Consider the following 27,475-nt stretch of genomic DNA (forward strand, 5'->3'; position numbering starts at 1 on the left):
TACTAGCAGAAGGACTGAGGGGAATTTTAATGGCTCGCCGCAGGCTCTCATTCGGGTGAGATGGGAAAGCGACAATAATCCCGCTTTTGCTGCAACTGTGAAACACAGATTAGCTGTATTTTTAACAAGCATAACTGCAGCATTCACATTGATGGGGATAGTATGACGAATGCTGGGATCATCCAGTTAGCACTGGATGCAAAAACATGGATTTTTTTTTGTCTTTTCTGCAATCCCAGAGTCGTCTGCTGAGGAACACGACGGACATTTTCACCGTAGCAAGGACCTTGACCCGAGCGAGATTTGTTTATTATTAACTTTACCACCTTTATGGGGCCTGTATCTATAACAGCTGGTGCGTCACAGTTTGCTCTGACCTAAAAACGGAGACCTTGCGAGAAACATTATGAACCCAGTCTTTCCACCGAACGCAGCGAACGACACAATCAGACAGGCTGAAGAGCTGTAGAAGCTGTTCAAATGGAACAGAGCTCGGTTATTCAGGAAGAGGCTCAGATATAGGTGGTGTAATAATAATATTCCTTAAAGGGTCAAATAAAGAAGATGAACTCAGTTTCTTTCTTTCACAAAGAGTCAGTAAAGTTGAAGTTACGTGTTCTGGCCAGCACAGTTGGACAGGTGAAGGTAAACCCTTAAACATGAAGAGAAGCGGGAACCAAAGGGATCTACTTCAAGAAGTCGTGTCATGATCGATAATAACTGGACTCACTGATGCAGCTTGTTTGTTTTCACATTCAGAGTCATTCGTGCATCATCTATCCTGCAAGCAGCACGGCCTTGGCGTGTTCCGCCGGCGGTCCGACGTAACGTATGTCACATGATACTTCAAACTCCACTCAGTCAAGGTCCACCCACCCCCTGAGCAAACGCTTCATCAAATTCATGAACTGTTGCGAATGATATTTGCACGTATAAACGGACACATTTTCATTTCAACAAAACAGTCTGACTGAAGCTGATTTATCACCTTTTTCTTTTTAAATCATGAGACATATTTTTGCTGTTACACAAGCAAAATGAAACCTGCAGCCAAGCAGTCCGACTGGTCAAGATTTATTCACACGCTGATGATTATGCCTACAGTCATGCTCTCTTGGTTGCCATGCCAACACTGGCGCTAACCAGGGTGCTAGTTAGTCATCTGTGCTGTTTTGTACTGTGCTGTTTTCCTCTGTACGTACACACTCTGACGGTCCTTCAAAAATAACAAGGCGTCATGATATCATATCAACAGAAAGGTCTATTCCTGCAGTTTGTCAACACGATTTCCATTTTCAGATTTGTGTCGGTGATACCGCATCTGTGTTCTCGCCTCAGAGCTGTCAAACCTTTCTGAAGTAATTCAGGACCGTCGGCGCCGCCGCCGACGCTCTCTGCGCATTTCTCTTTAAAACTACGAGCAGGCAACGCCCCAACTGTTTAAAACAAAAAGAAAACCTGACACATGTATTTGCGGTTGTGAATGTATGAGAAATAACAGTTTCAGCTGAAGATTATCACACATAAAAGAAAAAATATAAACCTCAGTCATCAGTCACTGGAACAGTCCCTCCCATTCAGTCCTTACTGGCAGTGTTATCGTCTGACGCGCCGACAGAGCTGCTCCACCGCGATGCCGTCGCAACAAAACCCCCATAATGTCGACCATGAAAAGCTGCAATAAAACTGAAATACTGCTCATACTTGTGGGCTGTGGTGACGTGTTTTCATAGATGCGAGCCAAATAAACACGGCGGCTCCGATTGCTGTAGAGGTGCCTTGAGTGTTTCGCTGCAAGTACAATGGCGGTGAACAGCAATCGGAGCGGAGGCAAACCGCCTCTTTCTTTAATAAAAGGCAGCTTGACAGCATTTTGATTCAGCACCGTCTTCTACTTCGCTGTAGATTTATTGTTTTATGGCCTGATGATGGACTGGCGACTGTTTTCAGAGTGAGAGGTGTGCCTTAACGCATTCAAACACCTGACATGTACTCATGTCTGTCTGCTTGACTTGACGTTTTACGGTGTTCTTTAAAACGGGGCCATGATAACGAGCCAGTGATACGGCGGTCAGGTGCTTTTAGTTGTCTCGCCCTTCAGCCACACAGACGACTCTGACGTCCTGGCAACAAATCTCAGCAGAGCTCTCCTTCCTGTGTCTCCTCGTGTCTGAAAAAGGCCAACATCCTGCCTGCTCGGTGGCCATAAAACACAGGTCTCCTTCCTGTTGTACTCTATTAGGGCCATTAATCATTAAAGAGAGGATCCGCTGTGAGAGACGGCGCGAGCCGACACCACAGACCCTTTATCAGATGCACTTTCTGGTTCGGCTTGCTAACTTCCTGAGACAGAGGCAGCTAATGGCCAGTGTGCACTGCTAATAGGGCTGTTTTAGACTCTGTTTTTTTTTTTTTTGCATTCATGTCTGCCTTACGTATTCTGGCAGTTTAATAGCACCAAGCACGAAGACCCTCTCGTTTAAACCTCTTCCGCAGAGACTAAGAAGTGTATAATTTATAGCATAATGACAAAGAAAACTTAATATTTAACACTGCAGTGTTTTTTTTAATTTTTATTATTATTATTATTTCAATGCAGAATTCAACCGTGACCCTGGAGCTTCAGATTCCATCCGCGGGGCTGCGAGCATCATTATCGCTATGCAGTTCTGACTTTTCGACAAAAGTCCCTCCTGCTCTCAGCTGCTCTCGCTCTCACTGGCACGTCTCGTTATTCAATTGCCCCATCGAGCCTCATATCTCCCTCCAAGCCTTTGTCCCTTTGTTCTGCCATTCAAAAAGACCCCATCCTTTGATATGATGACATCCTCATCGCGGCCAGAATCCACCCTGCTCCTCTTTTTCTTTTCTTTTTTTTTTTCCCTCCCCTCCCCTCTCCTACCTGTCACGAGCAACATCAGCTGTTTCCTGCGCCTGACAGCTCCGTCCTCCCCTCCCCTCTCCCCCCCATCTACATCCAGCGAACCCTTTAATCCATCAGCTGCCTCTCTCCTCCCTCCAGAAACAGGTAGCGCTCCTTTTCATTGCTGTCATCTCCATCCTCTCTGGAAGCGCAGATACCCGCCAGGCCCCTGGATCCGTCTCCCGATAGACGTCAGGTTTCTTTGATCGCACGGCCCGCGCCATCGCTGCCGCCGCCGCCGCCGCCGCCGCCGCGCAATCGGACCTGTCACAGGGAGGTGATGCCGGTTCGCCTCCCACCTCTCCCTCAATCCTCTGCTTCACACTTTAAAATGGCTGTCTAACACCCCCGAGGCCGAAAGAATTAACAACACTAAACAGTGCGTCGCTCCACGACCGAAGTAAACTACCGTGTGGCAACCCACACACAGGAAAGACACACACGCTGTGTGTGTGTGTGTGTGTGTGTGCAAAAGAATGAAAGAGATCCTCATCCAACTGGAGTGCAGGACATTACGCAGCAGAAAGATGAGACGGAGATTATGCAGGAGCTGCTGTGAAAGGGAACCCAGTGCAGCACATGCAACAGTTTCAAGGACGATTTCCATCCACATCTCATAAGAAAGCCATTGATTCATCCGATTCAGTATTTTCCTGCTTCGTTCAAAGCCGTTTTAAAACAGAAGGAAGTCTCTTGAGCAGAGGAAACCGGTTCCAGTTGATCAAAGCATTCTGCAAATCCGACAACAATCTTGACAAGTCTGGGAAAAATCACAGCGTCCGCAGCCGGAGTCACACACTTTCAACTTTAAGGCTTCGAGGCCACCTCGCTTCGCAACTTCCCCCGAAAATCTCAAATTTCCCAAGTTTCAAGGACAACTGAAACATTTCCCATCTGCATTTTCACATGTGTCCGTTCACATAGGAAGGAGAAGGACTTCAGAGTCCGTCAACCAGTCTTGTCAAAAGTTGTTATTGGCGCCATTTTAATTTTCAGTGTTTGGTCAGACTAAACAAGAACGGCGAACAGATGTTTACAAAGATACCATCAAACTAGTTTCACTACTCTATTTCAAGCCACAGCAAGCTCCCCGCGCCGATGCTATCTGTTAACTCCAACAGAAATGTTGTCTGACGTCCGTGCACATTTTTAAATACGATAGAATCAAGGCATGACAGAAACGCAAACAAGGTCATGAGAAAATATCCAAAGTGTGACAGTAATTTTGAACAATGTTATTTTGAACGTTCTTGAAAAAATACACAGAAATTACATCTAAAGTTACAAATGTACATTAGCGTGAACTGAACGACCACAACTAATAAAATGTTCAGCCGATAAACTTCCAACAGTGTTTCACAGCCATCATTCTTTTGTTAAGCTTGGTAATGGACAGAGGGACAAAGGTTTTTATAGAACGGTTAAGTCTGCACTTTGGCGCGCTGCAGAGTCCTGTATCCCCCCTAAAACGCTGATGCTGTACAGACACAATGATAGTGATGACGAGGGCCGACGCTACAGGAGGACAGAGGAAACGCTGACACTCCTGGAGGCGAGCCTGAGGGACCGAGGTAGGAAATGAGAGAGGGAGCGGGGAGACGCTCGCAGACGGAACAAAGCAGAGGTCAGACAGCGGCGGCCGCGAGAGGAAGCGTGGAGGTGGGCAGGGCCATAAAATCCACTCAGTTCCTTCAGCCGTCCTCTAGCTCTTTGGTTTGTTTTTTTTTTTATTTTACATCGGGGAGCATAGCGCGCGCGCTGGAAATGCCTGGCAAGCGCCGCCGAGGCTCGAGACGTGAAATCGCTCTTCTGTGCTTCAATCAATTCTCCTCTGGTCCCTCCGTCAGCGTCTAGACCGTCTGTCCCGCTCTCCCAGGGAAACTCAAGTCAAGACAAAGGACGGTAAAAAAGCAGGTCTCCGAGCATCACCGCATGCTGCGGAGAAAGACTGACGAGGAACGGTGTAAATAGTAGCAAAGCCGTGGTTTCCCTGTTTGACCCAGATGTCAAAAGGTGAGCTTGAGAAAACACATCTGGAGCTGATAAGGCTTTGACCAAGACGGATGTAACACTGCTCTCCACACTCCAGCTGGGGAGATGAAGGAACCCGCCGTCGCTTTGCTCACACGGCTCTGGAAACCTGATGGTAACACCGAATTAATGCCTGATCAGACCTGCTTTTCAGGTGATTGAAAAACAACCTCAGGCTTTCCCTCAAGCTTCTCACAAACTGAAATACTAATAGTAACTTTGTGAAGCTGTCAGTCTCACGCCCACGACTGGCTCTTTATTCATTCTTCACACGGCAGTCGTGATTCACGTTCTGTGTGTGGATGCATCATCCATCCATCCATCCATCCATCCATCCTCTACACCCACTATATTCAGTCCTGTTTCAGGAAGATGAAGCTCCAAACAGCCCGTACTGGGTGAGAGGTTCCAAACTGCAGTATTAGCTTCATGAGGCTTCATGTGGCGTCCGTCCTCCTCACCTGCTGCTCTAAATGACTCCTGCCTTCACACACAAGCTTCACCAAGATGCAACTTTTTCCCAACATGTCAGAAAACAGCTTCAAACATCTGTGAAAACTGAGAATTATGGATGCTATTTTATGAAAGGGACGTAGTGTAAATCTTTATATTAGTATCGAGATTCTTTTTAATGCTGAAAAGATCGTTTTTGTGTCTGACAGTCAAACATTGGAAACAGCAGCAACCATAAAGCCCCCACCCCTGTGTGTGTGTGTGTGTGTGTGTGTGTGAGCAGAGGGACCACACAGTGTGTGGACGGACCTCCTGTCCTTCCCCTCCTCCGTCCCAGCATTTGCTCTGTGGCGGTCCTGCCCCCCCCCCCGCCGCCCTCCCGCCTTCACTTCCATCACGGGGCGTCTCGCTGAGGTGACTTCCTCCCCCGTGTTTTCCTGACCCCCTGCTACGTGAAAACCCTGGAGTCATGTAAAGCTTCCCCATGCAGGTCCCCCCCACGCCTCCTCCTCCTCCTCCTCCTCGACAGATATATACTCCACAGTGACCTCTGTCTCCCTCCTGCCTCTCCACGAACCCTCCCCCATCCTCATCCCTTGGTGGTCTCCCCAGCGGCGTGTGTTTGATGCCCTGCAGTCAGGATTAACTTGATTTGTAACCTTTCAGGTTGTCCTTTCCAGGCACAGGCGTCTCTCTGTACTTCATGAAAACATCACCGCATGATGAGAAGGTGAAACATCTTTAGAACACATTCATATGTTTTAGTTATTTATTACACAGAAAAAAACAACGCCTCACTAATTTCACCGTTTCGATTATTAGAAAACCGCCACTTCAGATCATCTTTGTGGATCTGAGGCCAGCAGAAGAGTGAATTCCTTCTCAAAAGGCACATTGGGTGATTTAAAGGACGAGTTGATGTCGCGTGTAAAAAGGCGAAAGGCGGCGCGGGAACGGCTGCGAGACAGCAGTTATATCCACAACGCTGCGTTTTCTCTTCTCCTTCAGAAAAGAGCACAGCCCTGCAGTCACAACTCACGTGACGCCGAGTGTGTGGAGGGGAAGCGATGTGTGTGCCGCACATGTGAATGTTGGAGTGTATGTGTGAGAGAGAGAGAGAGAGAGAGAGAGAGAGAGAGAGAGAGAGAGAGAGAGAGAGAGAGAGAGAGAGAGAGAGGGAGAGAGAGTGATGGAGCTAGAAAGATGGACAGAGCAAGCTGGCAAGCAAAACTGCCCGCTGTGCTGGAATATACCAGATGGTACTGGCCAGAAAACCAGGAGTATTACTAATTCCGTGGACAGACAGGCAAACATGGAGAAAAGGATGGAATCTTGAAGTGAGTTTTGCAAATTGTGAGAAAATTTAACAAATTTCCCACTTCTTACCAAAAATAATAATCTCTATGACCAAAGTCAATCAGAGTCCCCAGAATTTGTTTTCACTGGTCAAATAACTCTTAAGCTCCATTCCATACATCTTTTTAAAAAATTTTTTTCATGTTTTTAACTGTTTTCTTCTCCGTCAGAAGATTTCCAGGCTGGACGGCGGTTTTCTTTTGTTGCTGGCCAGTTTGAATGTCGCTCTCCGGGGGGAATAACCCGGCTGATTACTGCCTGTAGGCACTGTAGATAAAAACATCACGAGGTGTATTAAAATGAGATTGAATTACACATAAAATTAGTCACTGTGTCTGCGGCGCGGCGCGTGTTTGTCTTTCTAACTGTGCTCCCGGCGTCGACCCCGCCGCCTGTGTTGTTCCCAGCAGGAAAAAAAAAAAAAAAGGGGGGGAACCTCGATTGTGAGAGAGAGCCGCCAAAAAATTTTGCGCAAGCAACAACAGGAAGGAGCAGAGCAGCGGCGGGGCGATCACCATCTCTGACAAATCCTGTCTCATTAAAGAGAAGGGGGAAGTTGTGCCGCTTGTTGCGTGACCACAATCATGAAGAGCACCTCCATAACGGAGCGATAATAAAAGGATGTTCCTCGCACGTGTTCCCCCGGGAGCAACACTGGGGGGGGGGATCCAGAGATGCAACCCTGTTTACTCAACGCCGCGACCTTTAGCTTCAAACTCTAACAGGATTAGCGGACCTCTGAGCCTGGACGGTGGGAGTGGGCTTTAAACTGCACTCTATGAACTGGAACCGTAACAAGATCAACAGACTGAAAAGTCTGTCCCCAGCTAAATGGAAGTCTGCTAAACTTAGCCTAAAATGTGCCGGCTTTACTCGCCCATAAACGTCTCGGCTTTAAAACCCAGAATACCGGCTGAACGGCCAGCGAATGCCGCTCCGACCGCATAATTCGTTAAGTGTCGCTGGTCGCGGGGAAGCCGCTTCACAGAAATGTGCAATTAAAATAAACTATAGGTCGATGGCCGAGTGGAAACTCTGCTGCTTCCTCAAAGGTGAGGCATTGTTTCAAACAGCTAAAAATGGCCTTTATCTTTCTAGTCCAAGGTCTTGTAGTTCATTATTGCTCGCTTGTTCGGATAAGACTGCACACACACACACACACACACACACACACAGAAAACCCCTGCCAGGATCATTAGAGATACTCATAGTTAGAATGCTCCATAAACATCCAACATGCAATGACAAATTTGTGCAAGACAGCATGAAGGCCAAATATACCCTCTCTTCATGTTCACTAACACACACACTCACACACACACACAGAAATGCCTCCTCTTTGAGCTCTATCTTTAACTCCACTCCGACCGCAGTCTCAACGCTCCTCATTGCTTATTGTTTTTCCCCCCATTGTGTCTCCACGCCCCGCGTGACGATCCCAAAACCCCGAAGAGAAACAAAACAAGGCAGATCATATCAATCCGCCGTCCGACATCACAGCGGCCAAAAGCAGTTCCTGCCAATTCCTCACTCCTCTCAGAACAGTTGACAAACATACCGTCGCATCCTGTTAAACAGAAGCTCGTCATTGTTTCAAACACACGAGTGTTTTTGTTTTTGTTAGATTTTGGTGCAGAAATATCAAAAGGAGCACAGGTGATGTGAAGAGAGAGGGGGGGAAAAAACCAGCAGGGCTCCAGGTCGGACAAAACAAAGAATTCAGATATTTTCAAAGCATGTATGAACAGCGTGTATTAATAATTCAATGTCAAATTGACACTGGCAAATTATTTTAATAAAGACTGAACACATCTCAAAATATAAACATGCTGTTTGCGTCGGAGTTTAATCTAGATGATGACTTCAAGAAAACTTTTTTTTGTCCTTTGATATTACAGTTGATATGCAGAAATCAACTCATTATTTATCCTCGATTCTGTATAAAATAGCATCGCTGTGGCATATCATCCATCAATTCACATAAATTTATCATCATCGCTCCAGTAAAAATGCTGCTTCCATAAAACAGGTGCAAACATTCAAGCAGCCACGTTTCGTCTACACTTGATACGTTCTCCCATAAATGTTTGAAAAACATATGTGGATGCCATCGATTCTAGAACAGAAGAATGGCTGCAAGTAGTCGGTTTATTTTCTGAATCTTAATATGGAAATAAACCACACCGACATGAAAACAAGTGGTGGCAAATGAATAATTAATCCTCCTTTAGCTATTGCTTTTCAAGATAAACTGCTGTCGTATAGTTTTTGCACTTGGAGGACTTCCAGTGGGAGTGTTTCTTGATTTTCCTCCAACAGTCCAAGACCGTGCAAATTCTGTGAACTGCTTCATACGCCTGTTAAAGCAGCAGAAGATAGAGAATATAATCCAACCAATCGCTGGTGGCCTTTACTGCAGCTGTGGCGTTCACATACTGCTTCAGTGTTTAAAAAAAGTTGCTCCGGACAGGTCACCAACAGAGTCCAGAGCAGGTCTCTGGAAGGCAGCGGATTAAACCCAGAACCTTCTGCCCGTGACGCCACAGTGCGAACCACTACACCATAGATCCTTCCTTCTCTCTTGACTATTTCCAAGTACGAGGAGCGGCGGCAAGCCGATCCTGCTGGACCCTGCTGGAGCGTAAATGAAGCTTGACCTTTGGATGACTGCTCGGCGGCTCACGTCTGCCCCGTCTGGGACCGGAGCAGCGCCAACACTGACCCTCTTAATTCCCTCCGTACGTATTGTCTGTCTGACTGCGTTGGCGCGGCGTCTGAATTATCAGGGCAGATTTATGCACCGATTTGGAAACGGCGGCCTGTCGCGAAGTGTACGTACACACACACACACACACACACACATACACAGTCTGTGCTGGCGAAGCCCAGCTTTAATATAAATGTCCCCTCAGCTGGAAATTGTTTCCAGTGCAGCTGAAAGGCTCCTTTTGAGCGAGTCAACCCCCCCCCCACCCCCCCTTCCCTCTTTCTCCAACACACAGACATACACACTCTTGTTCTCAACATGTGGACTTACAGGGGGAATACTATTTTCTTCTCTCGGAGTGTTTTTGCTCTGGATTCATTCAAATTACACAGAAAAACTGTACGACTGTGTGTGAAGATCCTCAATGGCGCTTTGTTGTAGTCACTAGAAAAGTGGAGACTTGCATAAAGGTCAGTGCAGTTGTTTCCTGGTGTGAAGCTGAAATCAATATGGCGCATGTTTGGCAAATTATTTGTGCAGGATACAGTGGCGCATTCAGACGCTTTCCTTTTACAAAGGACGCTACAGACAGTCATTGCAACAAGAAAGAAGGACTTGCTTTAGTTTTCACACTGACTAACTGACTTCCTCTCACAACAGGGTTTCGAACTTGGGTCGCCAACCCATGCGTTGCACATGTTCTCTCACGGTGAAGTCCGGCTTTTGATCGGCTTCACTCCACACCTGCTTCACTTCCTCTTTTCAGTGTCTCGATTCACAGATTCGATTCCTCTCGTATCAGATGACCAAATTCCCAGGCGTCCCAGCCATCTCCCATCCGTCCGTCTTCTATCCTCACTTCACTCAAGCAAGGGTCGTGGAGCTGAGATTAGGGAGAACGCGGTCAGAACAATCCGGCTTAACCGGAAAGTCCCCAGACCGGAAGCAAAGTCAACACGGCGCGACAGAGTAAACCACTTCCTCTAATTCTCCTATTTGTAGCATATATGTGTCAATTTGCTCATTTTGTGTGGCTGAAGGTCATGACTGAATTTAATATTGATGCACCACAGTTCCGTTGCTCTACAGATCACATGGATTAACCCACATTATTCGACACACACTGAAACTGCAGATTAATTGCAAAGTTTTTCGAAGGAAGTGTTGAATCCAGTATTTTGTTTACTGCTGCATATTAATATGACCAGTGAAGCATAGCAATCATTCAAATTAGCCCAATTCTCACTTCCTGTTTCAAGAATAAAAACTTTAATAGTTCTAAAGAGAAACTCAAGTGAAAGCATTTAGTAGACGGGAAAGGCTTCAATTTTTGTTTTTGTTTTAAACTCAAAACTTTTACATGCATGCTTTATCATCTGCTATGTGAGCAAAACCAACGCTGTCAATGTGGTTGTGTGTTATTGTCCTGTACAGGAGTGTTCACTGGACATGTAATCATCAGCATTTTGCATAAAATTGAAGCCAAAGTGAGGAAGGCCTTCTTCACACTCACAAGGGAACAGTTTTCAGAAAACATAATTGGACGGTTTTGGCTGGCTGGTCACGCTTAACAGAAGGCTATAGGGGAGCGAAATGGCACAGTTCCAGGAGCAGAAGCACAACATCATTACACGCAAACAATGGCCCGAGGATGCAGCTCGGTCTGGGCAGGGATCTGGAGCAAAAAGGAAAACTGGTGTGGGAGTTATTCCACCGGCTACACCGGCAGCAAACACTTAGGAGGGAGAACAGGTTGTGCCTTCGCTGCTGGCTTCATGCAAATGCTCGCATGCATAAATTTGTCTACAAAGTAGCTTGAACCGTAACTGCAGGCACACGGGGTCCAGTTAGGATTGCGTAGCCGTGTGAAAGAGCGCTCGCACATTACTCACATTCACACCCACTCAGCTGCGTCTGGCTCCAACTCTGTAACTTTGGACGTAAAAGCAGGAGAGTGTCCTCACTTTACTCCTGCCCCGAGGTGTTCGGTGTCCGGCACGCCGACTACAGGGGCCGCTTCTGTTTTTTTTATGAGAGCTCAAAGCTCACGAAAGCAGTAATGAGCTTCCTGGAAACAACATACCGTATCTTATTAATACTGCTCTTAACTATAAAGGGAGAATCAAGTGGTTTTGTTTTGTCAAGAAAGATCAGGGCCGCAGGTTTCCTCTTGAGGAGAGACGGCTGAAAAGAGTGAAGGAGCTCCACACATTCCTCAGCCGTCACAGAGCCATACCTGCCAACACCGACTGCCGAAAAGAGGGGGATTTGAGGCAGAAAGAGGCCTTATCCCAACGCACACACTGACTTCTGGCTTGGAAACCCTCTGAGTTACTCGCAGGACTATTCAGCGTTGAAGCCCGGCTAATCACAAATGCAAACCAACAACAAAAGAGAGAGAGTCTCTTTTTCAAGCCAGTGGAATGAGGAAATCTAATAGCTGGATTCACTGCAAAGATTTCATCTTGAAGGCTATTACAGCCTGCCTCATGAAATCTGGATCCGACCTAATTATCACCAGCACACACACACACGCACACACACAGAACAACCTTAACTTGATTATCCGTTCCAAGCATTCAGATAAAGAAGTGAGCGAGGAAGCTACTACGTACATCCGATAACCCAATCATGTGTTTGATGAGGCTGCCTCAGCACTGTGACTTAACGTCATTTTTACAGGAGGAAAAGAAAACTTTTTTTTATGCAAGTGGTTTTCTGCTTTTCAGAGATTAAAACCAAGTTATTAGATGAACATGAAAGAAAAACAAACAGTATGAGCCTAGACTGTTTTATACAGCCTTCATAGCCTTTAGTCAGGTCACTTTTATTGTCTCCTGAATGTTTGATAGGTTATTTATTTTACCACAGGAAACAGTGACTTCTGATCGGTAATTTGTCAGCTGGAACAGAAAGGAAGGATGGGAAGCAAGAGGGCAGGAGCGGTTACAAGTACGCTGGATCAGAGCGGCGGGGTGTCATTTTTTTTTTTCCAAGGGGACAACGCACAGGGCGCACATGCCCAGACACATGCCACAATGAACAGCACACAGACAGACACAAGCAAAAACAAAAAAAAAAAACTGTTACATAAGCGATCAATGGACGAAAGGTTCTCAATGGGGCTTCCTGTTGGTGTTGCAGACATGCATCAATACCATTGAATAAACCACACAATCACACAGGACTGCTGGACATTTCTGACAAAAGCTTGGCTCCCACCAGCTGCCGTGCATGCTCACTGAGGACCAAACTGGCAGGACGAAGCGCGTCCTCACAGATTAACCGTTTTAAATGCAGAAACAGATCAGAAAACTGTTTTGTTTACATGAACGAAACCAGTCCAAGTGTGTTCGGGTCATTCATCGTGGGAGAAGATTCTAGCTGCCGTATTACACAATCTGTCAGCGTTTCGGCAGCAAGCTGCCATTTTCCTGTCACAATTAAAAGTAATCTGACTCCAGCACGGCGACTCCTGCACCTTCAGAACTTCCCATGGCCTCCAAGGCCGACATGTGACAATGTCAGAGTCAATATATCAACTGCTGCACCGGGGCGGGATGATGTAATCCTGATCTGTGACTCAGATTGGCAACACATGGCATCAGTAACGCACACATATCCACCGACATGCTTCATCCAACTGGCACTGTCAGGATGAGGTAGTGTTTTACTCCCTCTCTCTCTCTCTCTCTCTCTCTCTCTCTCTCCCGCTCTATCAGTGTGTCAATCAAAGCCCTGATAGCAGCTCCAGGCCGAGGCTGAGGAACGCGTGTGGACGTCTCTCCGTCTCTGGCTGCTCGGCGTCGCACATGCTGAGCTCAGCTCAAGTTGGAAAAATGGACGGCGAGTGCAGATTTCAGCGGCGAGGATTCCCCGTCCATTGTCCTTTCATTTGAGACTGACACACTGCTGACCTCTAACCCTGACCTTTGACTCCTTTGTGTCCGTCTGTGCAGGCGTGTGTGTGTGTGTGTGTGTGTGTGTGTGTGTGTGTGTGTGTGTGTGTGTGTGTGTGTGTGTGTGTGTGTGTGTGTGTGTGTTTGTGTGAACAATGAGATGCTTTGACTGCCACACACAGAGTAGCATTAAGCTGCACACTGACGCAGGTAGCGAAAACACAGCCCACAGAACAGATGTTTAGCTTTTCAACATTCACAGGAGTTCAATTAAAGTAATCCTTAAAAGCATAAATAACATTAAAGTCTTAAGTAAATTGTTCATGATTGAGTTAAACTGCCCCTACATTTAGTCTTTATACCGTTTCATTTTTAACTGAATGCAAACCATTGTCTTTTGTTTCATTTTATTTATTTATTCTTTTTGCTATTTCTTCTCATCTGGATCAAACTAAATACTTTAAGTTTCGCACTAGTTTTTCAGCCTCAGAAATGTGATTAAATCACAATAACATGAAGAAAATGATCAAGGGCTAATGTAACCTGATCACTCTGATGTTGCTCCTATATTTATGATTCGGTTTAAAGAGCATCTTCCTCCACCGTACTGCACCATCATGTGTTATATTATGAGAAAACACAATAAAACACTGATAAGGTGCAATAACGTTGTAAAAAACCAACACAGCTACAATCTGCATCGTGTAAAAATTAAACAATAAAAGCTCAAAAAAATTCCAAACATCACAAAACTAGTGATTACAGCAAATGAATTGACGTGAGAAGGGTTAAAAACTATCCCTCGTACCTTCTGGCCCGCTTGACTCACGGCTGTGATTGCCACCTCCAACACAAATTAACATGTTCTCACCAGGGCACAAATGACGGGGTGTCTGAATACTACCCTGCTGTGTTTATGAGGGAGTGTGTGTGCCAACAGGCTTGATTTCTCTCCATCATATCAGCATTACGAGCGGCTGCTCCTCCAAAAGGGAAGAAGTAGTCACACTGTTATGTTATGGAAAGTTATATTAAAAAGCTTCCATTGGTTACTTAATGCAGATTATTGAATGTTGATCATGGATATATCCTACTATGAACCTGTCACACGTGTGCGTAACAGGTGTCTGCTTGCTAAGTCACATTATATGCCGATGACTGTTTACTTTATGGGAATGTCACATACGAACATAGACACGTTTATAAATGTCATCATGGAGTCTTCAAAAATAATATAAAGATTATCAATAGCTTATTTTCTCCCAATCAAATAATCAAACTTGAAAAAGCCACGTAACTGAAATAATATGGAAGTCTCGAACCAGTTTAGAAATGACTTTTACCAAGGACTATTTCATGAAACAGAAATGCTGATAAATTCTTTAAGATGAAGTGGCGTCGATGTGCTTCCCTCTGTATATTCCTGTCTCTGTAGTAGGATCTCCCCGCCTCGTCTGCTGTGGTGGGACATATATCAAGAAGCTGATGTTTGAAATTCACTCCCCGCTCTCTGGGACTCCTCAGTCTTGTCTGCAGTGGATTCGTTCGGCGGAGCTTATCTAAACTGAGCTGCTTCATTCTTCTCCTGTTCCTGTGCTTTCTCTTCATGTTTGAACACACACATACCTGCAATGTACAAACTCACACCAGACCTCAGATCCAAGCGTCCCAGTGTTTCCACGAGGACTATTTTGACCCTGTCAGCACTTCTAAGGTCTGCCCGGAGCAAGGCAATTTGCCCCCCCCCTTCTCCCCACCCTTCACAGTCTTTCTATCCATCAACCCCTCCTCTCTTTTCTTTCTTTGAAAGATGAAAAAAAAAGTCCCATCCTCCATTCTCAAGAGGCATGACTATTCCTTCTCCTATTCTTCCTCAGATTCATTCACCCACAGTATTTGGCACCAGCAATCTCCTCTCCTCCTACTCTCACTCCCACTCTATACAGCCTTTAGAAGCTTGTGTGTGTGTGTACACTTGCTCCTTCCACAGGCTGGGAAAGAGTTTGGGGGGCGGAGGGGTGGGGGGGTCCTACTGCTGATTTCAGCCACACAGGATCGGATAAACCCCGATAGCTGATATTTCCTCCCAAAATTTCCTTGGGGAATGCAAGGAGTGAGTCTGATGCATAGAATAAGCCACACCATGAGGCGTCTCATTTATGTGCAGATTTTGACTTCTATATTACTGCTGCAGGCATATGTTAATGGGGTGAGCCTAAAGTCAGCAGATCTGGCATGAATAAAAACTCTTTAAAACAATGTTTGAAAGCTGACTGTTGGGGAAAAAAAATGCGACTTTGAAACTGTAGAAATGAAAAAAAAAATATTATTACTTTACCACTGAAGAAATGAACTTTATGCCCGACTGTGCCGATAAATGATGAAATAATAATGTGATACTTCCCCTGCAGGGAAATTCTCAGAGCACACATCAAGCTGAGCTATAAACCAGCTGGCAATGATTCAGTGCGTTGCTTAAAGACACTTCAACAGGAAGCTCGATTCCAAGGAGATGAGTGATGGAAGAGCTTATCTCATCTATATGTATTTATCTGAGGAGAATATTAAAGTCACCAACACTGTAAACAAACACATAACAGTGAAGACAGACGCAGTTTTGAGCCACACACATCCATAAACACGATGGCGTAACACAGAACCTTCTACGAAGGCACTCCAGGATTCACGCGGATTTGGTCTAGAGTCATAACAGGTCAGAAAACGCTCGATTTTCCACGTGATTATATCCATAATCCATGGGAATTCCTTGTAATGTGCCATACTTAGATGCTCTCGCTCTGACCGGACCACATATACATGGAGGGTGGCTGACATCGAACTTCCTCACGGCATTATCTCAACATCCTGGCAGCATAATGGACGTGCTGTTCGGGGGATCAGCTGGACTTGGTGAGGCAGGAGCGCAGGCACAGCTGGGGGGGAGCTGATCTCTACATTACAGGGGCACACTACGCGGTTTATCGTCTCTATACATAGACCATCAAGTATTCTTAACATTAAGCGACACTATGGATCAACAGGAGTGACGGGAAGTACAAACCTGCCAAACAGAGGTAAAATATTGCGTTCAAAACTTGTTGACGCCAAATAAATGCCCTTTATGGGACTGGTGTAATGGCTAATCCATGAGATAAGTCTTTATGATAAGAACTCATGATTGACATTCCATCAGGTCAAGCTTGTTAATATCTCACGAGGGCAGTGATTGAAAGAGTAGACCTTGACAGTCACCTGACGACGGCTGCAGGCTTAAGGTCAAATCGTTTAACCCCTTTTAAAGAACCAGCACATCGGCGGATGTGACAGACGGAGGTCGTGACGAAGCCAACATGAGTGGGAAACGAGCACCTTGGATACCAAATTCCAATTTCTTTCCAGGCACGCTCTCCACGATGCCAAGAGGATCAGCAGTGAATACAAAGCAAACGTCAGAGTAGAGACAGCGGGACGGTCGGACCGGATATTCCAGTGTTATTCCACGATAAACAAATCCAAGCAAATAACATTTGCACATCTATCTGCGAGTCCCGGACTACACAGGCTGCTTGGTTGGTTTAATAAAGTCTAGAACTTTGCTGTGTCAGAAATCTTCACGTCGTCGATTTTCCAGACCTTTGAGGCTGCCATTCACTTTCATATTGATAGAGGAAAATCAAACAGTGAGATATTGATACTGCTGGGAAGAAATCTGTTGGTTTTCTAGGCCATTTTCCATTGAGCGGTCCTTTCTGTGCATCGTAAAAGTTTGATAAACTTTTCAGGATGCCATTTGTTTTCTACATACAAAAGAAAATATGAAAGACTTCTGACACATTCTTCACTCCTTTCTGTGAAAGGCACAAATCTGTTAATGAACTCTTCAGTTCAGTCAATGACACAATACTGTAGTGCAATACTGCTGTAACTAATTTACTTTAAATATAATTCCTAATCGGCCACCCTGGTGACCTGTCCAGGGCGGACTGCCCTTTGCTCGGTGTTCGCTGGGACAAGTTCCAGAAGGAGGCAGTTAATGCTTTTCCAAATGGTCTTCATCATCAACTCTCGATGACTTAAAAAGATAATTTTCTGAATGAAATGGAGCATCGTTTCAGGGGTTCAGTGGCCTTTTATAAAAGGAAACCTGTGACTGGATCCTGCGTGATTTCATGTAACGCACTACGTAACTTTACGGGTCCTGTTAAATTTTGGATATTACAATTTTGATGTTGAATTTATTCAAAACCAACAAATTTATGCTGTTCAGAAAAATGAATACAAACTCCCAAAGTGTTGTAAGAGTTTCATATTGGTGGGAGTCAATAAACAGTGATAATGGGGCTTATAAGAGACTTCTGGAAGAGGTCAAACCTGTCTGACCAGTGGAGTTTAACTCCAGCATCCTCTACAGGGGGGTTTCAGTCCTCCAGGGAAGCAGGAGAGAGTCTCTCTGCTCTGGAGGAAACTGGAGGATGGAAACAGAAATGTGTCTCACCATGTCCGCCGGGGTGCCGCTGGTCGTCATCCTGAAGCTTTATGTTTTGTTTTTTTTTTATTCGCTCCTCGAAGGTTCTTCACACACACATGCACACACACACACTCTCTCTCTTTCTCTTGGAGATATTTCCCTTCTTCTGCCCGTCACAGCTCCCAAAGCCCCAGAAAGACGCGTCCCGGTCGGGTCGGAGCGGCGGCGGCTCCCCGGTGACTCTCGGTCCTCAGTCACAACACGGAGGTAGTCAAGACGATGCCTCTTCCTCTTTTCTTTCTCTCCCCAACCCCTCTCTCTTTCTCTTATTGCACAATCATGTCGTTGATTATTCCCCACGGCAGTCGGTAGATTCGGGGAGCGGGGTTAATGTTTCGCCGTCGACCCGCGGGCCTCCTCCGACCCTCCGGACATCAACAGGATCCCGCTCCGGCGGAAGGAGCCTGCGCCACGCGAGAGAGAGCCCCGCGCTGCTGGCACATCCGGACCGGAGGAGGAGGAGGAGGAGGAGGAGGAGGGGAAAGGAGCAGGATAAACGAAAATAATAAGAAAAAAAAAATATCCTCAAGGTGAACGGTGGTCGTCCTCTGATGGAGTCGAGCACGCGCCCACCGCAGCCAGAGAGAGGCGTTTAGAGGAGGGAAGCGCGTCCGTCCGTGTCTTTAGAACGTGAGTGAGCGTCAGTGTGTGTGTGTGTGTGAGCGTGTGTGTGTGAGCGAGTGTGAGTGTTGGTACGGACTGCTGTACCTTTACGGCTTGTTCAGCTGTCATCCAGCCTCAGACCGCCGTCAAGTTCCACACGCACACACACAACACACACTTCCTCTGACGCTTTTCAGTGTATCCTCCCGCTTCCTTCACCGGTTGTTTTTAATGTTTATTTCTTTTCATCCAATTCCTGGAAAAACGCCTTGAATCCCCTTTATATCTGATTATTAATATCTTCAAGTCTTAATTTGGCTTTTGGTGGGAGTTTGCATGTTCTCACACAGTCCAAACATCCATTTCAATATAATTAATGATCATATTTCCAACGTGTGTGAGTACGTGAAGCACTTTAGCACAGTTTGCAAATGGATCTGTTATTTTTTGCTAAGATCTGTCGATCACACTCTGCACTTTATTTTTACCATGACAAATCAGCGTGCAGTAGTAGCAATCTATTGATTGTACAGCTGCAATCTGTATTTTGATTTTTTTTTATTTTGTTTATTTTACATAGATTGAATACTGGTATGTTGAAACATTATAAATATTGGGTCGAATGCTTGCGTTATTGGCCGATTTGTGTGCTAATTAACAATTCATCATTATATATTACATATTGTCACAGTTTAAAATGATGGTCCTAAAAAGTAGTGTAATGTTGCATTTTTTAACCCGGAGAAGTAGCAGGAGTAGTAGTAGTTGTTGTGGTTGTTGTGGTGGTGATTGTGTACGACACAGGCCTATCAAGACAAATGGTGAAATTATCAATGCTATGTATACATTAAGACCAAGTGTGCACAGCTTTTATTCTGCAAAATCCAATTTTTTTTTTTTTCATTTCAAAAGGCTAATTCCTTTCAGCATCAGACATTTATGACATAGGCCATTCATTCAATTCTACTCAGATTTATTGATATCGTGCCAAGTAAAGCACATTCGATTTACTTTGTTTTTTTATTGTTATTTTAACTAATGTTTTGTTGAATATTTACTATTCAAATTGATAGATGCGATGCTGTTTGACTGAAAATGAACTTGCGACTATCGTGTATAGGACGAGGTACACTATTTTGGAACTGAACTTTTATTGTGGAGGCATGGTTTCTCTGGATCCGGGAGTGACGGTCCCTCCTCTGCAGCTTGACGCAGCTCAGTATAATAACATGGCGGCAGTGTCCAGGGCCGGGGGTGGGAGAGGGGGAGGGAGAGGAGAGCTGAGAGTAGTGTGAGCATGAATGGAACAGAGTGCACTTCTGTTCCTCCCACCATCTGAGGAATAAGAAGGGAAGGAGGAGGCGCAGGTCGTTGGTTTAAAGAGAGAGAGAGAGGAGAAAAAGGAGCGGATAATTAAAAGTGTTTCAGGAAAAAGAAGCATTTCGATTTCTATAGAAGTCTCTCCTGTAATCAAGATGTTTTTGTTGCACAAGCTAAGAATAAAATACCACCCTGATTGGTAAAGCAGGAAGTGAGAGCAGAAGTCAGAATGAGCTGCAAAAATGCTGCAACAGCTGGACTTTCAGTATCTCCGGGACATGGTTACGCTGTCGTGCGAGATGACATAAAGTCTATTACTGAGTACTGACTTAAAGGATGAGACGAGGATGCTTATCCCCCATAATGACTTAATCAATAAATTAGCAAATCAGGACAGGATTTCTTGTGCTGCGGAAACTGAAGAGTGTCTTACAGCTGAGGAGTGTTTGGTGTTTAAATAGTGGTTTTAAATACTTCACACATATTGCGAAGAGATTAACTTCAGTACGGTTGTGGAGTTATTTATAGCATGTGTTTAATACACATGTAATATAATATCCTGTGTGTGTGTGAGTGAGTGAGTGAGTGTGTGTGGCCCTGCTTCCGTCAGAGGTCGTGATGCGTATCAGCAGCAGGTCTGTCCTCTCTCTGCTGGACCGAGTGAAATCCATTGTGGCATCAGGAGAGGCCTTTTCTCTGAGATCTACTGGATTAACGGCCTAATCTCCGCAGCATAAAGGGAGAGTGGAGAGGGGGCAGTGAGTCTGACACACACACAGACACACACACACACACGCGAGCACAAGCGTGCCTACACAAACACGGTGAGGTGTGAAAGGGATTTTGTATTCAAAATGAAGGTCAGTGTTTTATTTTCACCAAGCGCGTGAAATGGGGCAGCGACAAAGGATTATTGTCGTCAACTTCTCTTGATTATCTACCTGCTGGCTGAAAAATGAGCAACGTGTAACAGATGGAGGCCACATCCGGCCCAAAACAGAACTCCAGAAAGTGGTCGGGCAGGCAAATTCAGCTTGTTTGGTCTTAACGTCATGTGAGATGTCAGAAAGTACAGAAAAACTCCCCAAAAAAAAAACTTGAGTTCAGGGCTGCAGGTTGTTTTTTTCCACCCATTACTCTTGAATATAAACAATCAAACAGATTTTAAGAGTGGGCGGCTGCATGGAGAAGCTGTTCAATGGGTCATTTTGTGCAGATTAAGTTATTTTCAATTAGTTTCATCAATACATGCATACATAAATAAAATGTGTGCAACTTTTAAAATGTTCCTGTATCCACATTCGTTGTTTGTTCGCTCTCCAACTCCAGTACGCCTTTACAAAGAATAAAAGCAGTAAGGTCAAAACAATAACCCACCCACTCACATAGGTTTACAAGAAGCATGAAATATATGTAATAAAAGGTTGGATTTTGTGGTTCTGTCAATGATCTCAGTAGTCAGCTGAGATGCACAGATTCACCTGACGCACGCTTCATTTCAATAAACACAGGAAAAACAAGACCTGTCAGTATTTAAGACTTATAATTCTTCCGTTTCAATGGTTTGATCAAATTTGAATATATGTGGCCCCTAATCGAAAACAACAGCAATCATACTGTTTTTCTTTTGCTTTATTCCTTTTTTTCTTGTTGGTATTCAACATTTGTTCCTGTTCATCGTTGTTGACAAAAGCACTTTAATTTGCCCCGCTGGCAAAATGCGCTGTAAAAACAAAGCTGCTTTGCCTAATAGAGTATTTATATCACACTCATTACAACCAGCGCTGTGCAACGCAGCAAGGATCAAAGAGGGAGGGATGAAAAAAAAAAGAAAAGAAAGAATTATGTAGCATCTCCAGCTGAATGCGGGGCGGATTTTCTCCAACACGTCTCTAAATTTCCAGCCTGACGTCACGTTTTCGGCTCCATGTATGCTTTAGCCGACATGGCGGACGTCTCATATGTTCCGTCTGAAATGAACACCGGCGAGTGTGCTGTAAGTGTTGAGAGTCTGTGTTTGTGTCTGCGTGCGTGCAGCGGGAGTTTCCCTCCTCGGCGCTGCCCTGCGTGTGTTTGACAGTGCGGGTCTGAGTAACGTGAACCCCGAGGTCACCTCTACTGTCCCGCGCTTCCCTCTCTCTCAGGTCTGCTGCTCAGACGTAAACGTTACATTTGGTGTAAAGACAATATAGCTTTGTGAGCGTCTCGGCCTCCCGGTCCGTGCTCTCCTTTAGGTTTCCATCTGAGCACCTGTTGTTTCTCTCGGGGCCACACACACTCTCATATTTATAGAAACACAACTTTCAGCCTTTAAAGAACCACATTCGGTTTGTTCACGTTTGCTCGAATCGTCTTTTCAGAGTCGCAGCATGCACGACGCACTCGGCTTGGCCATTTATAAACCCTGATCCTCTCCATAGCGGCACTCGGACATTCCTCCACCGGCTTCCACATGTTTCCCACAGATTATTAACGTGCGCCGTGTGCCGTCGGCTATTCTTAGCGGCCGGAGCAGACTTTGAAATCAGACTACGGTACAAAGGTTTCTTGCTGGAAGCCGCCGGAGCAACGCAACACCCTGCGTGACACTTCGCACCCTTGGACTGGGAGGACGGTGCAGTTTGGCTCTCCGCGACGAGGCGCGAGGAGTCGTTTGCCCTCCGTAAACACAGCGGGGGGGATTTCATGTCACCTCCACGTTGGTCGGCAGTCCCACTCGTGCCCAGCAGTTCTTCACAGAAGCAGATCAGTGACAGGGATGCTGGCCGCGTTATTCTGAAGGCTCAGGTTTACTGAGATGGTAAATAAAACCAGCAGCCAAGTAAATAATGGAGTCACCCAACAACTCTTTAATCGTACAGATTTTATTGACAATTTCGATTCTGTTTTGGTTTTGCTCTTAATGGAAATGGAATGTAACACACACAAACGCTCGCACTCATTGGAAGTGGGTCATCTGTTCTCTCTCGCTGTCTTATCACTATCTCTTCAGCTATTTATGTGTTTCCGTGTTTTTCAATCACATTGCTTCGGTTTGCTTCGGTCCATCTGCGCTTCTTCTCTTCTCCGTCTGAAGCTCCGCTCCCTGTTGTTTCTGCCGTCACCGGTTCCTCAAGAATAATTGTCAGTAAACTCTGACAGCTCATAAAGGAAGGAGACATATATATATATATATATATATGTGTGTGTGTGTGTGTGTACAACATTACATAAGGACACAAAACTCAACAAAAAAGAAACATGGGTGAAAGATTAATTCATTAAATATATAGATACATATAATCTAATAGCCTTTTTTTAAAAAAAAAAAAATAAAAAAAGAGGGGGGGGTGTTTGGTTTGCTTTGAATATTTCAACATCTGGCATTGCCCTGGTAGTCCTGGGTTTTCTCCAGGGTTCTCCAGTTTCCTTCCACTGTCATGGTTTACGTTTCATCTCGTGTTCTTTCTGGGATTCTAACTGCCTCTCGTTTCTCTGGCTTCCCCTTTCTGTCTGTCACCTGTGCCGGAGTGTGTGTGACTGTCTTCTCCTGGCGGCTGAGGTTTATGCTGAGCATCTCCCAAGTGGTCGGTTCGTCTGTGTTTCCAACATGTCAATACATCTTTTACGCAATTCTTTGTTATTCCAGAAAATGCATAAACCAAAGATTTAGACAAATCTGACTCATGCTTTTGAAACAGGTTTTTATCAGAGCGTTTAATTTGCTCTTGTTCGCAAACCTCATGTGACACCGATGCATGGAAACCTCAGTCGCGCACACGCTTCAGCATTTAAAGGCTTCCCCATTGTCGCAGCCATAAACAGCTCTCATAAAACCATTCTTTTTCCCCCGCAGGCAGCTTTTGTACAGTGCCACCAATCCTCCAACAGCTCCCGTTATCATGTAGGATCAGGTCCCTTTCATAAGCGATAGCCTAAACCTGAGTTGGATTTGGCTCAGACTTACCAGGAGACACCCTAAGCCTCAGCTTATCTCCAACTAACTGTTGTTGTGGGGATCAGGAGGAGGTGGGAGCGCCTCTAATCTGCCCACCTGTTAACACACTCAGCAGTAAATCTACAGCAGGATTTGTCCTGAGATCCCCCAAAAAAGACCCCCCACCCGAGGCGACATCTACGTTACAGGCTACGTCTGTGATTCCAGGTTGCTTCATTCAAACGTCTCTTTAAATCCGTGTCGAGCGCCGTGGGTGTTTTTCCTCAGTAATGCGGAAGGAGAGATCAGCTTTCACAAAGTCAAAACGAGAAACAACCAAAACACCCTCTTCCTTTGGCCGCGGAATAATTTGTCAGGTTTTTTTGCCATCTGTGTGCCACAGAAGAAGAAAAAACCATGACGCACAGGGAGCATGTATCCCTGTCTGCTGTCTTTCTGTTTACCTGTGTGTGGGAGGTGTCTGGATTTTAACGTGCCTGTCTGTGTTTGTGTGAAATATCTGAGAGATTGTTTTCAGTCAATGTCAACAGACAATTTTTTTTTTTTAATTTTCCAGTTTGTTTGTTTGTTTGTTTTTTTGCCAACCTGTTTAACCGACTCCTCTTAGAAGCTGCACTAAACGCTCAAAGCATGACTGCCGCCTGTGTCCATAAAGGCATGTCAAAAAACGGGTTTCACAAACCTGAATCAGGTGGGTGTGTTGGGACTGAGATTAGCGATATGACTCACATGTGTCTGTTTGCGGAGGCGCATTGTTGTGGAACGGCCTCTCGGTTTCATAACAAGAACCAACTCACCAAACTGGCCGTTACTCATGCTTTTGTGTGAAATCTCGGTCAACCGTTGGGACTATGGTGGGTGCTTTAAGTTGGCCTCCAGAAATTTCATTAAGCAATTCTTCAAGGTTACAGAAACAAATGTGTGTTTGCATAAAGTGACGGTAAAATCTGATGTGAACCAGCGAATCCATGCATGAGCATTCTTTTCCAGTTACTGAAAATGTAAGTTTTTTATGCTTTTCACCTCCATAATCTGGAATCTGTAGCCATGTAGCTCGTGTTTTTTCTGAGACAGTTGAAAATAAAACTGTGGCCATCATTAAGCAGTCATGCATGGAGGATAAAACCTGATGGGACCAATCCACTCCTGAATCGGACGCAAAGGAACTTCAAACAGGTGCAAATTGCTCATGTTCACCCGAACAGCAGTATTCCAGATCAGCTGCAACAGGATGTCGGAGCTGGACCAAGCCCGTTACATGTGGAGCCGCGGTGGCCCAACTTTGAAGTGATGATTGCATAAGTAGTCGTTTTCAGGTCACTGACGGAGAGGAAGTTTATAACCTCAGCAAAAAATTCATACCTGGGAAAAAAAAAAAAGCCTGTCGGAAGCTGACTGATTTAAAAAGATGATCAAACTTCAAAGTAGAACGAAAAGTAAAAAAATCAAAATGACTTGAAAAAAGACCCGAGATACAGACAGGATGTCTGCTGTGCAAATTAAAAATAATCGAAATAATTTTTTTCCAGTGAGAGAGCTAATAAGAGCAGCAGCGACACAGGCAAGGATAAACAGAAAAGCTTGACGTTGACACACAGTATCGGGACAATGAGGGACAACTGACCGGGGTGAAGTGAGGACATGAGGAAGCAATCAGACAGTACGGGTGAAGAGACACGACACGTGAACACAAACAGAAACCAGAGATGAACTTTAACTACAAATTAAAACCACAACCATAACAACATGAAACTCAAGGACAGCAGGAACTATGAGGGAGCAGAAAACAGCAAAGTATAAAACCAAAATACCAAGACCAGAACAGATCTGTGATTTCAGATGGAGCTTTGACCCCTACATTTGACTGGATCTCCATCAAGATGCTTTTTTTTTTCTAGGAGAGGACACACATATTTAAAATAACCCTGCAGCGCACACACACCCATACAGTCAGTTAAGTCTCAAGATGTGATTGGAAAGTAAACCGTTATACCACAGAAAGCCACACATGCACAGGAAGAGCACGTAAACACAGAAGGGGATCCAAGCTTGGAAATGAAACATAAATATCCTTCTTATGAGGTCAACACAGTGCGGCTCAAATGTAAAAAGCCTCATCTTATGCAAACATCAAAGCCGGGATAAGCTAATTGGCTTGAAGTTGAGACAACAGGATCATTTTCTGATGCTTCACGGTGTTAAAATGTATTTGAAGAGAGGACCTGTGTTCATGTTCCACCTCGTGTTCTACAAGTTTCCCTCACTTGAAGATCAGAACCTGAGGGAATCATCTGATGGAATTTCCAGGCATTTGGCTCTTTTTTTTTTCCCTCCATACCAAATAAAAGGCGTCGCAATATGATGACTGTTAGGATGACTTTGCCTGCACAGGAACTCAGTCAATCCGGTTTTGGAGGATTTGAATTGAATTCTGCAATAAATGCAAACCTCAAACATATTTAGAGTATTATTGAATTTGCATTCAGTTTTTGCAATCTCAGTTTTCTGTTCCCGATTAATGATCTTGGTTATGACCAACTGAGGTGAGGTCAACTGGAGGTCAACTTTTCAAGTAAAAAAAAGTCGGGGACTGATGACAGCCATGGACTAAGATTGAAGATATTTTCACCTCTATAGTGAAATATCTCAACACCTATTTCATTGATTATGTATCATGACTTTTGTGCATGTGCAACTATGAAAAATGAACAGAAGATTGATTTTATTTTATTTTTTGTTACAGAATGAAATACACTTTTTTTTTTTTAATTAGATCATAAAATTTAATTGGTTCAAATAAACGGTTTAATAACCAGGAACAAACAATGATTTGGAAAGCAGACTCATGATACCATTAAAAAAAAAAAAAAAACTGAGTCTGTAAAACCGTGTTGTAAAGGAAAGCAAAGCACAGTAAAAGAAAATTCTGCTTGTCACTGTGACACCGTGAAGCCTGACACTACTATTCACTCCCTGCCTGCTGCTGCTGCACTTGCTCATAATCACAGTTTCTGTTGTTGTAATCCGGTGTCGGCCCTGTTGGCTCCTGTAGTTACAGTCAGGCAGTGTTACAGCAGGCAAAACACACACGCTCACTGTGACAGCAGCGCCTCGGCAGGGTGTGACCGCACAGCTGTATTTTCACAGGAAACCACAGGCGCTGCCAGCCTCCGCGTACCTGAGTCAGCCTCCACATCCCCCTGCACCGCCCGCTCCTTCTCTTTTTTCTCTTCCCCTTTCGATTCCTCCCTTCCTATCTGACATGTCTGAGTGGCGTTTTGTGGCTTTGAGAACTGATTGTTGTCAAATAAAGCAGCTGCCCTCCTCAGAGTGTTGAAATCTTTAGTAGCTGGGGAAACATTTCCTCTCTCTGTGGTCAAACGACACAACAGAAGAGTGGATTAAGTCATAAGATTTGAAGACCCCGTGTCATCTGCCTCACTCGGCCAACGCATGTAACTCCATCGAGCAAATAATGGGATTATGTGTTATTTTTGCGGGGCTCAGACTTTAAGCAGCCATTGTTTTCAGGTGGTCACTCGGTTGTTTGCTCTGGGATGCTGTGTTGAGTCAGCCGGGGTTCGCACTGTTATTAGGATGTTTTTTTTTGTCCCACAGACAAAACATGTGAGACAGAGTGTTTGTAGAGCGTCAAAGACCAACACAAGCGGGAAACCGTTGAAGAAGGCCAAGAGAAATGGGGCTTGACTCACAAACA

At 44.9% G+C, this 27,475-nt stretch overlaps 1 protein-coding gene across 1 annotated transcript in view; it reads right to left on the minus strand.

Annotated features, from left to right (window-relative positions):
• ubl3a (ubiquitin-like 3a) overlaps positions 1-18,611 on the minus strand; it is a 31,043-nt gene extending 12,432 nt beyond the window's left edge. Inside the window, exon 1 of the mRNA XM_030100561.1 lies at positions 17,865-18,611. Coding sequence (XP_029956421.1) covers positions 17,865-17,894 — 30 coding nt within the window. The 5' untranslated portion in view covers positions 17,895-18,611. The remainder of the gene's footprint in view (positions 1-17,864) is intronic.
• Between the last annotated feature and the right edge of the window lie 8,864 nt (positions 18,612-27,475).

The sequence above is a fragment of the Salarias fasciatus genome, chromosome 10 (genome assembly GCF_902148845.1).
Source record: "Salarias fasciatus chromosome 10, fSalaFa1.1, whole genome shotgun sequence".
Lineage (NCBI taxonomy): Eukaryota > Metazoa > Chordata > Actinopteri > Blenniiformes > Blenniidae > Salarias > Salarias fasciatus.